The 14493-nt window shown below is 38.4% G+C and overlaps 1 protein-coding gene across 1 annotated transcript in view; it reads right to left on the bottom strand.

Annotated features, from left to right (window-relative positions):
• The window catches only part of COL24A1 (collagen type XXIV alpha 1 chain), a 200445-nt gene that overhangs the window by 110887 nt on the left and 75065 nt on the right, over window positions 1-14493 (bottom strand). The window contains exons 14-19 of the mRNA XM_067538541.1: window positions 11043-11087; window positions 4397-4450; window positions 4251-4295; window positions 3823-3876; window positions 2952-3005; window positions 964-1017 (exon numbers count right to left, since the gene is read on the bottom strand). Coding sequence (XP_067394642.1) covers window positions 964-1017; window positions 2952-3005; window positions 3823-3876; window positions 4251-4295; window positions 4397-4450; window positions 11043-11087 — 306 coding nt within the window. The remainder of the gene's footprint in view (window positions 1-963; window positions 1018-2951; window positions 3006-3822; window positions 3877-4250; window positions 4296-4396; window positions 4451-11042; window positions 11088-14493) is intronic.

Genomic DNA, 14493 nt, shown 5'->3' with positions numbered 1-14493 from the left:
ACTGCAGTATCTCAGATAGCACTATGTAATTATAAGTAAATATTGAATTTTACAGCAGCCTCTGAACTGTTCTGAAAAATTAAGTTAAAACGTTATTAAAATAAACTTTCAGCTTAAATGGTAAATGTGTTATTTAAATTGACAACGGTCATTTAATAAATGTTATCATTAGCAAGTTTAGTATATTTTACTAATGTACACATATATTAAAGAGTATAAAGGTTTTTGAATAAATCTGTTGGAAAAGGTTAGCTGGTTAAGAAAAAAATTCTTGAATTTTTGCTTTCTGCAGTCCAGAAAATGGCATGGCTTTCCTGTGTTGTCTGAAGCATTCGGTCTACATGTTGTGACTCATGATGCAAACGCCAAAAAACACCCAGATGTAACATTTCAAAGATTTAACTGGATTCCATGTAAACTTCCAGAATATGAAGCAGTTTTAAATCAACTGCCATGCCAAAGTTAAAATTTTAACAATATATTCAGATTGTACAATGCATATGCTTTGCTTCTCAACTATATGTGCTCTGCCACAAGAGATAAACATAAATATACAGCCAGGTTTGAAAACTTTTGAACATGAACATGCTGCAGAGTTCATGTACGGAAATACGGTCTTAAGAATCACATGTGCTTCATCCTAGCTGCAATGCACAACTGGAATCAGCTGAGAACTGATCACAGCTATGCATGTGAATAGAGCACTTCCTGCAGCATTCAAGGAACAATGTGTGCTAATCCTGTGTGGTAATTTTATTGTCCAAATTGTACCTTATTGTACAAAAGAAGTGAACTAATCCATTGGTAAAAGGATATCATGCTAGGACATGATTGAAAAAACACTTTTCACCCTAAGCAACTTTGAATTGATCAACCACATTTGCCTCTTCTAACTTTTGTTTTTGTGTTCAAAGCACAATTAACACTAAATGTTTCATTTACATCTTTCAAGCAATTTCTTACCTCAGGCCCAGGAGGACCAGATGGTCCCTGGGGTCCAGGATCGCCGATTTTTCCCTAAACAAAAAATCCAAAAATTACAATTTAGATAGCAAATTAAAGCTTTACAAGACTGGTTTGTATTAGACTTTTGAAAGCACTAAAACATCACAGAATCAAACAAAATGCATAGCTGGATTTATTTTTACAGTTTCTTTTTCTATTTAATTAAGCCTAGTTCTCCATTAATGGAATTCTTAATGAGCTCCCTTTTTGCAGCTGCAATAATACAAATACAAATCCTTTATAGATATTTAAAAATGAGTGGTGGTAGAAATTATCATATAAAAATAAATTAAAGATATGTATGTAGGTATTCACATAATGGAAAAATATTTCTTAAAGCTGTGTGCATATCACACCGAGGAAAGGAACATGAGACTTATACAACTAAGCTCATATAGATTCTTTCAATAGATTTATTGGGCCAAACCTGAACCATTAAGTCAACAGGAATTTTGCCATTGGTGGCAGGATCTGGTCCAACTACATATCTTGGTGATTCCGCTATACAAGATTTACACATACATTTAAAAATTGCACAACCTTATTTTTCTAAATCTTGATCTCTTCCCCTCTGTTTGCTGCTGTCACTGAATGCAGCATGTCTAAAATTTAGGCCTTCACCCTGTAAACATTTATACGTGTATTTAAAGTCACTGACTTTTGCAAAGTTAAGCATGTGTTTGCATCCTATACTTTAATTTAGCAAAGCACTTAAGCATCTGATTATTTTAAGTTATTCAGCAAAGGGCATAAGCACATGCTTAACTTTAAATATAATGGGACTAACCTCACTGCATAAAGTTAAGCATGTGTGCATAAGTCTTTTGCAAGACCAAGACCCTATATTCAGAGTTCCTTGGAGTAAGGAAAAGTGGGGTTTTTTGTTTTGTTTTTATTGCTCTGTAAACCGCCTCGCACATGGAAAGCTCCAACTCTGCTGACAAGTTCTGGTGACATATTAAGTTGGCTGGTTGTGTTTGCCAATATGAATTATAGAGAAACTCAGTCTAGTCATGGGAATGAAAGAGCAAAAGTCACAGATTTTTGGTAAGGAGACTTCCAAGACCCAGTGGTTGCATTATTACATTACAAATATCCTTTATTCTACTGCTGAATCCATTTCAAATGCTGTCCCAGTGCTAGACACCTCAGTCCTGTAGTATCAACAATACAAAAAGGCAGGTAAAAGACAGGCATTTCCACATCCTCTTCAGTGCTGCTTCCTTGCCACAGTATCTTCAAAGGCAGAAGGAGCAGTGGTACCTCACAGATGCCTCTTAAAGTTCTCAAAAAAAACTATTAAATCATGGAATCCCTGACCTCTCCCAGAATTGTGACAAATCATTGGACCTAATTATGAGAGTTCCTCTTTCTCTCTCTGCCTCCCATCTAGCCGAAATGGTAACTACAAAGCTCCCAAAGTTCTCTGTGAAATTCAAAGATTACCATCACATCCACTTATCCACATGTAAATGTTCCAAAATGCCAAAAGTCATTCATTTTTTAAAAAAAACATGAAAATCATGGAATCCATGACTTCCGTGACAGCTGTGACAAGAACACAGGCTTAATCATAAACCAGCAGAACTTCTAGACCGAATTCAAGATCTACTTTATTTGTATTTTGGGATAAGTGATTTATTATTATGGTGATAATTAAGTGTGCCCTAAATACCCAAGAGATCTACTACACTCCATGAGGAACTGGCGAAATTTTAACTAGCAGATTAATGACAGAGCAGCAAAATGGACCAATTCTGTTCTCAGTTACACCAGTAATGTAACTTTCCTGACTCCAACTGAGTTAGCTCCCAATTTACACCAATGCTAGTGAGATCAGAATTGTTCCCTAAAGTGCCTGGATTTGCGTAATGATACAAATAAGTATCAACCCACATGACAATACTGATGTAACCAGAGTAAACAAAATAAATGTTCAAACCTACAAGGGGCCCTGGCTTTCCTCGGATCCCTGCTGGTCCTGGCAAACCGACTGAACCCTTAAAAAAAAAAGCTATTAAATATTGTTGTTGAAAATTATTTATAACATTGCACATAGTAAAAACTGGTTATACTTTCCCACTTGTTAAAAATAAATTAAATATCAGCTCAACACTCAAACCAGATTTCAACTCTTCAACAGGACCTGAATAGAACTCTTACATTCATGTGTCAGCAAAATAATTCAGTTCGTTTATACTATTTTAATTAATTCTACTGTAATAACAACATATCATTTTAGAATTTTTATAAAAACAAATCCCTGGGATAATTTAGGAGTTATGGTTGGATTAAATACTAAGGATTCCATTACTCAAATAGGAGAGAAAAGCTTGTTTATTAACCATTTTCATTAAATCCGGGGCATCACGGCTGTCTGATAATACGTTGTCTGGCTGCTAACCACAGTTTTCAGGTTTTTGGGGTCAGATAAAACCTGTAGGCCCCACTCCAGAATGCTCCTTGGCTTCTATCACAAATGACCTGTATAACAACTGCTCAGTAAGTTTTGGTAGGAATTAGACTGCTCTGCTCTGCCCTCCCTCCCTTTTCTTACTGCCTGATTTCTGACATGCATCAATGCACACATGGCAGCAAGAATTTGGCCTATACATTTTACATGCCTTTGAACATTATTTTCCCAAACAAAGCAATTAATTAACAGAATGGTACCGAAAATAAAATAGTAGTGGGGCATTCAATTGATATTACTGAATTCCACTTTATTGTAAATTACTTGCTGTAATTTAAAAGAAGAGAAGGCCACTGAGATTATTAAACCAGAAAATATGTCAAAATAGCTCTGTCCTAATTTACCTTGTCTCCTGGATACCCCAGCTCTCCCGGCTCTCCTGCAATGCCTTGTTCACCCTAAACAACACATTATTTTAAACAGATGTATATGTAGCTTAAATGGTGCATTTTTCAGAGTGACAGAAGCAGAAATATTTCAATCAGGGTTCAGTATTTAAAACTATAACATGGTTCTTTGAAGGATAGTGTACGGTGTGCCACTGTAGAGCCCAGTTCTGCAAACATCACTAAAACAGCGCCTGACAGCACTATTCATGGTGGTCAGCGCTATGCACAGCAATGTTTGTAGAATCATACCCTCAGTTTGCAATAGATTGAGAAAAAGAAAACAAAAGAGGAAAAAAATGAAAGAGGGGTGCTTTGCAGAACAGATTTGATAAAGAATGTCTAAATTTAATATATCTCTATGATAATGGAAATATTTAGATCACCTTATCACCTTTCATTCCAGGTTGCCCCATATTCCCTGGAAGACCCTATTAAAAATTAAAAAACAAACAAACAATGTTTGACTATTATTTGAAAAATAGTAAAGGCATTTGGCAAATGGTAATGTGCGTTCTACTTCATGCCATACCAGAGGCCCAGGAATTCCAGAAGGTCCATTCGGTCCCACAGGCCCAACAACACCCTAAATGACAGAAAATAAGATGACTGCATTAAACTTTTAATTACAGGGGAACTGGAAATATCTTTTGCCTGTACATGATTGATTGTATTCCAGCCCAGGTGGGTAGTGACTGAAAATGTTTTCATCTGTTGGTTATTTAAGATGCCTTAGTGGTCTCATAATTATGCTAAAATATTCACTGAGAATAAGAAGGGCGCTGATTGAATAAGTACAGATTTTACACAACAAGGGATTTTGCAGAGAGATATCACACTTGTCAAAGCAATAGAAGGAGGTTTCAGACGGGTATGACAGATTACAGGTTGATGACACTAATGTCACAGTCTCCATGGGAAACTGGCTTGATCTAATTAACAGCAAAGAACTAGAACTACACAAAAATAAAACTGTGGCCCCATTCACATTATTTAGGTATCATGAGTGATCCCAAATACAAAACTCATAGGTTGACTCTAAAACAGGAAGAAGTGGAGACATTCTGATGGAATTTAAATCTGAGTTCTTTCCTACTCTTCAAGCACTTAATACAGTTTTCTCTTGCAAACTTATGTTTGCAAAGGACAATATCTCTGTTTGTTGTACCAAGATGGTGTGAACCTGTGGAAATAAAATCACAGATAATAGGACTGAATTAGTAATTTTGTCAATTTTTTTAAAATTGCCAACATTAGTTGAGTGTGTATTAGCACATATTGGTTTGTTTGGTTGAAACATCAAACTAGATGCTGAGTGAGCATACAGCATTATCAGGGGAAATAAAAGAAAAGTTTAACTACACAATGCATTGATGACTCAATTATTGTGTTAATTTGTTTTACCTACAGAATTGCAGGCTTTTCATTTAAGGCAACACATGCACTTTGTTATGTTTGAAGAATAAACATACTTATTATGTGAGTCTCCTAGCATGTGATTCGTGTTTCATTCCACACAAAAAATTCATTGTTTTGAGGTTTTTTTTCATGTTGGGGAAATATAACAGTTCTAGCCAGTGTCACAAATGCAGACAATTGTCACCCTCAGTGACACATGCAACCTCATTGCCATCAGCAGGTGTGCAGAGGTGTAACTGAATGGAACTTCATATAGAGTTCTAATAGGGATGCACATGTAGGAATAAAAACTCACTTCTGGTGTGTTGGCTTCACAGAGCTAATAGAAGTGAAAAAGCAAATAAAAACTTATTTCTGTCAGCAAGTAAGACCCTGAATACATCTGTTAATCTGTCACTTTTCAGACAGAACCACACCTCAAGTCTGAAGAAATATATACCCTGATATATAATTGCAATATTTCCCATTATAATAGTGTTTGTACAGCTCTAATCATGATATGCAAGTATGGAAAAGTTTACGTGTTTCATGAGAAAGAATGAGGAAAGTATGCTTCTCTCTCATTACTAAAAGGTTGAAAATAACAATAAAAAATTCAGTTTCCATAACGTCAAGTATAAAGCTCTATGTGACATGTGGAGGAAAAGGATAATTTGTCCCAACTTTTTTAAAAAAGAAAAAGATATGTTAATTCATCATTTTTGTTGTTTCAAAATATTTCTGAATAGAAAAGCTGTGCTCTGATCATCACAGTAGCAAGTTCACTCAAAGTCCAATCTTTCTAAGGCTCATGGCTTTGTAATTCATGACAGACGGAATCATCTAGACAACCAGAATATGGTACTTGGCAACAGTTTTGATACTTCGAAAGAAATAACGACAGAAAGCCTTTAAGAATGTCTTGGAATCAACTCTCCCCTGCTGTTTGCTTTACCATCACATCTATGAACAATCAAAATAATGTACTTCGTTCTCAACTTCCATGTAATTAGATTAAACATAATTCTTGAACTAATATTGTCAGCTTCAGCTAGAAGTAATATTGCATTTCTATCTGCTGTACTACATTGCATCATTTCAACAAACATTAAAAACCTTGGGACAAATGCTGAGGTCTTTATTTTTTAATTCTGTCCTCAAAGCCTGTAGCCTCGATGTTATCCTACTAGGAGCACCCTGAAACACAGCAGTGAGATTTGATATTGTGGCACACAACAATGAGTTTTATGCCTGCACTGCATGAGTATCCACACAGATACTCAAAGATCTCAAAGTCCTTTCCCAACATGCACTGAGCTTAATTAAAAGCCTGTGGTAGATTCCCCTCAGGTCATCTGTTCTGAAGTTGTTCTAAAACCCTGTTCAGAAATCTGGAGGGAATGTCACCACGTGAGTCCAGTTATGTACCTAGGAGGATTGACCTCCAAAGGAGCAGATTTTCCAACACAACCCTGGCTCAAATTCCTATTGCAGGAAGGTAGGTTTGAAATCCACCAAGATGTTCACAGAATCCCATCCAGCTACAATTGAGATGCACTACTTCACTTCCCTCCCTGTTCGTCTGGCTACTCCATCACCTTTTGGGGAGCAACAGGCACATTCTATCATAAGCAGGGTATATACCCTTTTGCACATGTTTTTTGTCTGCACATTTGCCACATCCAACAATGGAGACCACAGGTCAGTTTTCAGATTTGGTTATTTTAAATCTGTAAACACGTTCACAGCTTTTCAGCATATTTGCATTAACTGTAAACACACACACGCACGCCCACACCCACGCCCACATCCAATAACCAAAGAAACTCTCTATGCCACAAAAACCTCAAATCCTTTCCAGCCACCTTCTCAGGGTGAGCAGTGGAGGAAACAGGCTTTGCAACAAACTCTGATGGTCAAATTCTGGCTCTATTGGACTAGCAGAGTGAATTGCAGAGTCAAGGGTCTCCACTGAGGAGGCCCTGCCTTGAATGACCAACTTTTCAAATCTGGAGACTCTCAGCAACAGCACTTTAGCTGATCTCACTTCTGCAGAGAGAGAGGCAAGTCCTGATTCTTATTTACACTAAGGCCTCTCTACTTCGAATGAGTGTAAATTACAGTTAATATAGAGCACACCCACTTTAATGCCCCTTTATACTGCCAGAACTGTGCCAAGGGATCTTAGTGTAAATGAGAATCAGGCCCACAGTATCTAAGCAGCCACTTAAGGCCTTAGACTAGAGAGCAAAATCAAGTTACACTATCAATGTAGTTTTGCTAACAAGCACTGCTTTGAATAGATCACCTCATATCAGATTATATGTAGTTGCCCACATCATTTTAACTAAGAGGGATATTTTCCCTCTCCTAAAAAAAGCAGCTGTTAATGTAGAACTGCTAGGTTAAGTATTTTCTGTCAAAACTAGCCTGGCTTTTACTGACAATAATTTAAAAGCACGTTTTATTTATTTATCACAGTAGAATACACACTCTGGAAGCACCGACTGGCAATGGCTTGAAGTCCTTTATCTAGAAACCGGTTGTCCCAGGCTGATGTTTTGGAAATGTGCACATGGCAAAGCTTTGGGTTGAGCTAAAAGCCAGCTGAAATCATTCCAGCTTTAAGACTGAGTCTGGAAGCCTGGGCAGTCTTGCCACACAATGTTTGTATCACAATGTCAGCCCAGAAGACCCTGAGTTTCTGAAGCTCACACCCAGAGCACACGTAGCAGGAGAGGGACAGCCACACAAAGAGGCATCCAGTGAAAACAAACCATATGCTGCTGGTGCCTTCCCCCAGAACATGGTGAGGATATGGCCAACATGAAGCCAAGATCCCTTATCTCTGGGCTCCCAAATTCAGGGGCTGTTCTTACCTGCCCAAGTAGCCCTTCCTCTCCTGCTAGTCGTACTTTACCCACCCATGGAGCACATGCTTTTCTGGTTGGGTATCATCAGGAGTAGCAATTCCCCTGTGACAAACATCACCATATCACCACTAGAGCCAGTTGCAAATCAACAAAAACAACAATGTTGAAAATATTGACCATCACCCTCACCATTTTTCATCAAAATCTTGCAATTCTGAAAAATTTCAACCAGTTCTATATACGGGCCTCCATGCTGGGCACAGAGATTCACTCACACAGATGCAGTTGCAGGGTCCAAGCCATACTTTAGGTAAGATGAAATTTATCAATCATTGTCACACAGAGCGTGATAGATCTACTGTTCTGAGAGGGTCCCATATCATGGAAATAATGAAATCCCACTAAATTAACTTGTGGTCACACTACTCTTTGTGTTGGTTTAATTAAGTTAAACATTTTAAAAATTGTTATTGCTTTTTTAACAGCAATAAAATGATACAATGCTTACTAAGATTAAACTACTAGAAAGGAAAGGATGAACAAAAAGAAGATGGGAATACAGGTCAGGAAATGGAAGATTGAATGAGACAGAGAAAAAGTGTAAAATCAAAGGTAGTTAAACATACATATGGGCTAATACTTCTAAAAATATTGCTAGACAGGCAGAAATGTTTACTTTGTAAAATAAGACTCTATTATCCAAGGATCTGAAATGGCAGAATCTTTGGTGATTGACCTACAACTCAAAAGCTGTTTTGCAGCTTCTGAATCCAACTTTACAACCTTCACCCTTCCTGTCCTCCAAATGTGTCTGTTAGCAAAAGCCCTCTCCACTTAAACATCTCTTTGTTTTCTCACTTCTGTGTTCACAGCAATAGGATACCCATTACATCCCATTTTTATTGGTTCACTAAGGAAAATTGAATTGTACAAGCTCATTCATTCTCAACTAGGAGGTTTTGTTCTTAGTAATGTTAGAGGAGTATCAGTGGAAGCACCAATTCCAATCTACCTTTTAAGATACATATCTCTCCACGTAGGAAATGTGAGTGTCCCACCCTCAAGTACAGTATACACATCCATTAGTGGCTCTTTCATTTTTTTAATGACTCTCAATCAACAGCTTGAGTCAGACCTGGCAAATTCCTATCAGGTCTGGGCTAGAGAACTTACTTCCCAATAAGTAAGTTATGGTTTCTAAATTAGATACATACAGATTGATACAATTATTAGAGTCCTTGAAGCAAAATTCCAGATGTGATCAAGGTAAGGAAGAGAACAGCAAATTAAAATCCAAATGCAATCCCTAATACTGCTAACACTTAAGCACATGAGAGTGCTTTACTCCCAGGAGTGATCCAATTGACTCAAATGGGACAATTCACATGAGAAAAATTATCCATATGCATAAGTGTTTCTATGATCAGGCTCGGAGTCTACAATGTGTTCATCTGGCAAGAAAACATGTCTTGTCTGTGCTAATGCAATAACAACCTCAAAAATATCTATAAAGGATAACTTATTTTTAAAGGAATATTTTTACCTTACGTTATAAACAACACAGTAGCATTTAAAGAATATAACAATACCGGGACTCGTCTGTATCCTACTTCAAAAGAAAGTTCACATGACCCATACTGAGAAGAAATAAAAATACCAAAAGAAATGTTTACATCTTAAAAGCTCAAAAACTGAAAGTAATCAGAGCTTTCCTAACTAAAACTGTTAACATGCCACATTCCCCCACGTAGGTATGTAGCATTAATATACTTGGGTAACTGATTCTGCCAGAACTGATGGCAGGATTTGAACCCACATCCTTCACTACAAAAAAGCATGAGATACTATTTCTTGAGCTAAAGGAATGTCTATGAGCTGAAAGCATAACCTCTTGTGTGGTCCAGCTACTAGAGGAGGACAAACCCAGAGGTTTTTTTGATGGGGTTACATTTGTATAACTAAAATTTGGCCACATTTGCATTATTTGCAATGCAGCTTAATTACCATCTGGTCATCCAGGTGATGACTTATGCTATTAGTAAATGACTTTTTAGCATATATAAAATAGAATATTTTGAAGGTGACACAGGAAACTGCACTATGTGATTCTGCTTTTAAACATATTTAGGGCATGTTTAATTTTGAGAAAAGAAGACTGAAGTGGGAACCTGATAACAGTCCAAATACGCGGAGGGCTGTTATAATGGGGACTGTGATCAATTGTCTTCCATGCTCACTGAAGGTAGAACAAGAAGTAATTGGTTAGATCTACAGTTAGGGAGGTTTTTTTAAGCTATTAAGAAAAGCTTACTAACTATAAGGATAGTTAAGTACTGCAACAGATTACCAAGAGAGGTTGTGGAATCCCTGTCACTGGAGGTTTTTAAAAACAGGTTAGACAGACATCTGTCAGGGATGGGCTAGTTCCTGCCTCAGCACAGGGGGATGGAATAGGTGACGTCTCAAGGTCCCTCCCAGCTGTACATTTCTATGATTCTATATCAGGCCAATTTCTGCCCTGAACTCAATGGATTTGCACCAGGGATGAATTAGGACTATGTACCTTAATTCTATTGTGTGTGGAAAATATTGCACCTAACAGTAAAGTCAAAATGACATAGAGGGAATAAACTGGCAAACTGACTTGTTTCAAACAAAAGTTCCTGATCTGCTGAGACTGGATTTATATTATTAAGTATACAAATGTTCAAACTCTAATGATGGAACAGCAATGGCATAAAAATATTTTATTAGAATGACCAGAGTAGTTCATTAAAATAAGGTTAGATTTAAATAACAACACTAGAATCCCTTAGTTTTGAGATTTATTGTTAGGATTTTGGACACAGAGATAAAATGTAAATATTTTTAATTAAGTTCCAAAAAATGAGAAAAAGTTATACTCACTCTCAGCCCAGGAAATCCAGGCGGTCCAACACCACCAACAATTCCCTTTAAAAAAAAGAGCAAATATGGAACAATCAGAACTTTAATTTAATATTTTAATACACTCTCAGAGGTAACAAGGTAATTAAAGATGATCTGCAAAGAAAAAGAAATTGGAATTCTGGCTTCTCTCTGATGTATAAAGGGGGCCTGAAAGATGACAAACTAACATTGTATATAAAGAATGTATGTGCTAAAAGCCCCTTTATTAAGGTAACAGAACCCATAATTAACATGACGTGAGACATGAAATCCCTCCTGTAAAACTAGGGAAGATCAGACTTGACATTCTTGCTATTTTAAGAGGAAAAACAAAAGGGAGGGAGAGGGAAAACAATAACTTTTTTTGTGAAAAAACACAACTTGTTAGGCTTCCTTTATCACTAGGAAACCAAAAAAGGCACAAGCTCCATTTAAAAATGAATTTCTTTGTAGATTAGCTTTAAAGGCAATGTTCTTTTTATGGACAACTGTTCTCTAAAATAGATACAAATTTTACTGCACATCTGAAATGAATAGACAGTTCACTGTAAGTATTCCTTATTTCATAGCTGGAGAATATTTTTTAAATTAAGTTTCAGAAAATAAATTACTTCAAACTTTTTCAGTAGTTTTAACAAACTACTGGCTCTTTCCTGTCCAAATTAAACTCTGTGGCTGCAGTGCCTCAGAAGTGCTACAAACCTTATGAATTATTCGGCTTCAGAGACTGCAACCTTTATGACGAGAGGGTAATTCTCTCCTTTAGCCACCCAGGCTCAGACTCTATGCAACTTACCATATGGCCATCCAGGTGATGGAAATTATATCAAGGGCTCGGGGCATCCCTCCACATCCTAATGTTAGAACTGGAGGTATGAAAGAAAATCTGGGCACCCTGTGAAGCTATTGCTTGGGTTCTCCAGCTGCCAGACCCAAGACTCAAAAGACAACTTCCTCCTTCTCTCCCAGCCACCAGCCCCAAACTCCTCTGCTATGCCAGCTGGGAGGGTTCTTGTCACGCTTGCTGGATTGGGGGGGCGGGGCATTTATTATATTATTATACATCAGTATGTCAAAATCATAATAATTCATATGAGAAGTGCCGTGTCAGATACCGTTAGAAAGGCTATAATGTGCTAAGTAAGATGATAATGTTTATGTTCATGTGTTATATGTGTAATGGAAGTTATGGATATGTTTGATATATCTGTATTTCAAATTGTGCTGTGTCTGGGCAACACCCCAGACAGGATGGCTGCAGCACTAGCCTGCTTAATGGCCCATTAAGGAAATTCACAGGTACAATGGGCCCAAGGGGAGAAACCAGGGATATACCTGATGAGTCACCAGGACTTACTCATGTGATTCTGGACTCCATCCTATTCCTGTAAAATTCCACAAGCAGCATGGTAAAGGCCAAAGGACATAAAAGGCAGCTGCCCAACATCCATTTTGTCTTTAGTCTGTCTTCAGTCTACCTCTGGATCAACTCATCTACAACTGAATTGAAGCTGCGAAACAAAGGACTGAGACACATCAAGGTACTGGATGTATATCAGAGGGACTATACAAGCCTGCAAACTCCACAATTCTTCTAAAAACCTCATGTATATGGATTTTCAAATCATTTATATGTATCAGATTACTTTAACCCTTTAACATTTCTCTTATTGTTTATTCCTTTCTTTTTATAATAAACCTTTAGTTTTAGTCACTAAAGGATTGGCTGGCAGCGTGGTATTTTGGGTAAGATCTAAACTTATATTGATCTGGTACTGTGGCTGACCCTTTGGGGTCAGGAGAAACCTTTTTGGTAAAGAGCATAGAGTTTTAAATAACTGATCTGTTTACTGGACCTAGTGGCTGATTGGGAGCCAGAGACTGAAATGCAGTAAAGGGGGCTGTGTATGTTTTTATTCTGGCTTCTTGATAACCAGCGTGGGGAATCAGAAGCACTGTTTGTGGCTAGTTGGGAAGTCTGACTTCAGTGTCACCCACCAGTGCTGGGAGAATCTGCTCTCCTTTTACAGCCTGCCCTGACCTTGGCATTTTCAGGTGGCTGCCCTAGGCACGGATGGGTCATAGTTCTATCCTGCAGTGGGATGTGGATGGGGCATGTAATATGTACATCATTAAGGGGAAAGGAGAAGAGTAGGAAAACAGGGATGGAGTAATCCCATTAAACAGAAGAAGGCTGGGATGTGGAGACACATGATTTGTCCTGGCCAGAGCTGAGTTGAATCCCCAGTGAGCTCTAAGTCTCCTAGTCAGCATGCAGTAGCTCCTGCTCCACACCATCAGCACTAGAGTATGCTGAGTAAACATCACATTAGCTTTGCAACCTGACCTGCAGCCCCCTGCAGCTGTTGGCTTGGCACCTTGCCTGAGCCAGCCCTGCCGGGTAGGTTTTCCACTGGCTATTTGAGGAGGCTGTGATCTCAGCAGCTGTCTTGGCAGATTAGAAGGAACTCATTTGCAAATGTTTGGTGATAAAATGCAGTTCTTGGTAATGTTTAAGTCTGTAATTTAGGGCCTAATCTTTCTGAGTTTCTCGCTATTAAAGTGTTGCGCTTCCTCTTCCGTTCTGGGGAAAAGAATGCATCTGCTTTGGAGAGGGGAGAGGCAGGGGCAGAATGACCTGACCTTTGTGTATAATTCGTACAGCAGTTGGTTACACTAATGAAGCCCTTTGAGTTCTTTCAAGATGAAAAGTGCCATAGAAGTGAAAGATATTATATTACCTAACCCCTTAGTGAGCTTCGTTCCAGAGATCAGAAAGGCCGTGCCAAAATCCTGGTCAAAATCCACTGGGCAATAAAGGCACCAGCAAAATTTGTGGGGCCAGACCCTCTGCTTTAATGAGTCTCCAGTTGGTGCAGCAGAGGAGGGGTCGTCCTCAGAGAGTTTATTACAGTTCTCTGCCCAGCTCCCCCCGCCCAGATTAAAGTAGCGTCTAGGCACTAACTGCCCATCTTTTCCAAGGGGACATCCATCAGCTGAGAACAGCTGCAATTTGGCCCCTCCTCTTCCCTGTTCACTGCGGCAGGGACCATGGGAAGGGTGATGTAAGAGCCAGGTAACCTAGCTCTACATTCATGGGGGGCTCCCCCAAAGCAGGGGAATCCCCAGGTAGGAGGCTGCAGCCAGTGTCCACTAAGAACAGGGCAAGACAGAGAAGCTCCTTTGAAATCAGTACTGAAACAATGACATGTTGACAGTCACACATTTTGATTACTGCATCCTCAGAGCACTTTATTCTGAGGATGCGTTGCCAAAGGAAGAGCTGCTGCCCTACTAATGCTGAGTTACTAAAAGATAGACTAGTAAATGACTGGTCCAGAAGCTTATTCAGTAATAGTTCAAAGGTTAAAGCTGGTAAATACATGAGTATACTAAAGCCAGTTTCCAGAAAATCAACTTCAGAATATCC

The sequence above is a fragment of the Emydura macquarii genome, unplaced genomic scaffold (assembly GCF_026122565.2).
Source record: "Emydura macquarii macquarii isolate MOO-44397 ecotype Brisbane River unplaced genomic scaffold, CSIRO-AGI_Emac_v2 contig_480, whole genome shotgun sequence".
NCBI classification, from domain to species: Eukaryota; Metazoa; Chordata; order Testudines; family Chelidae; genus Emydura; species Emydura macquarii.
The sequence above is the reverse complement of the archived record's forward strand: the minus strand, read 5'-3'. Positions and strand labels throughout refer to the sequence as shown.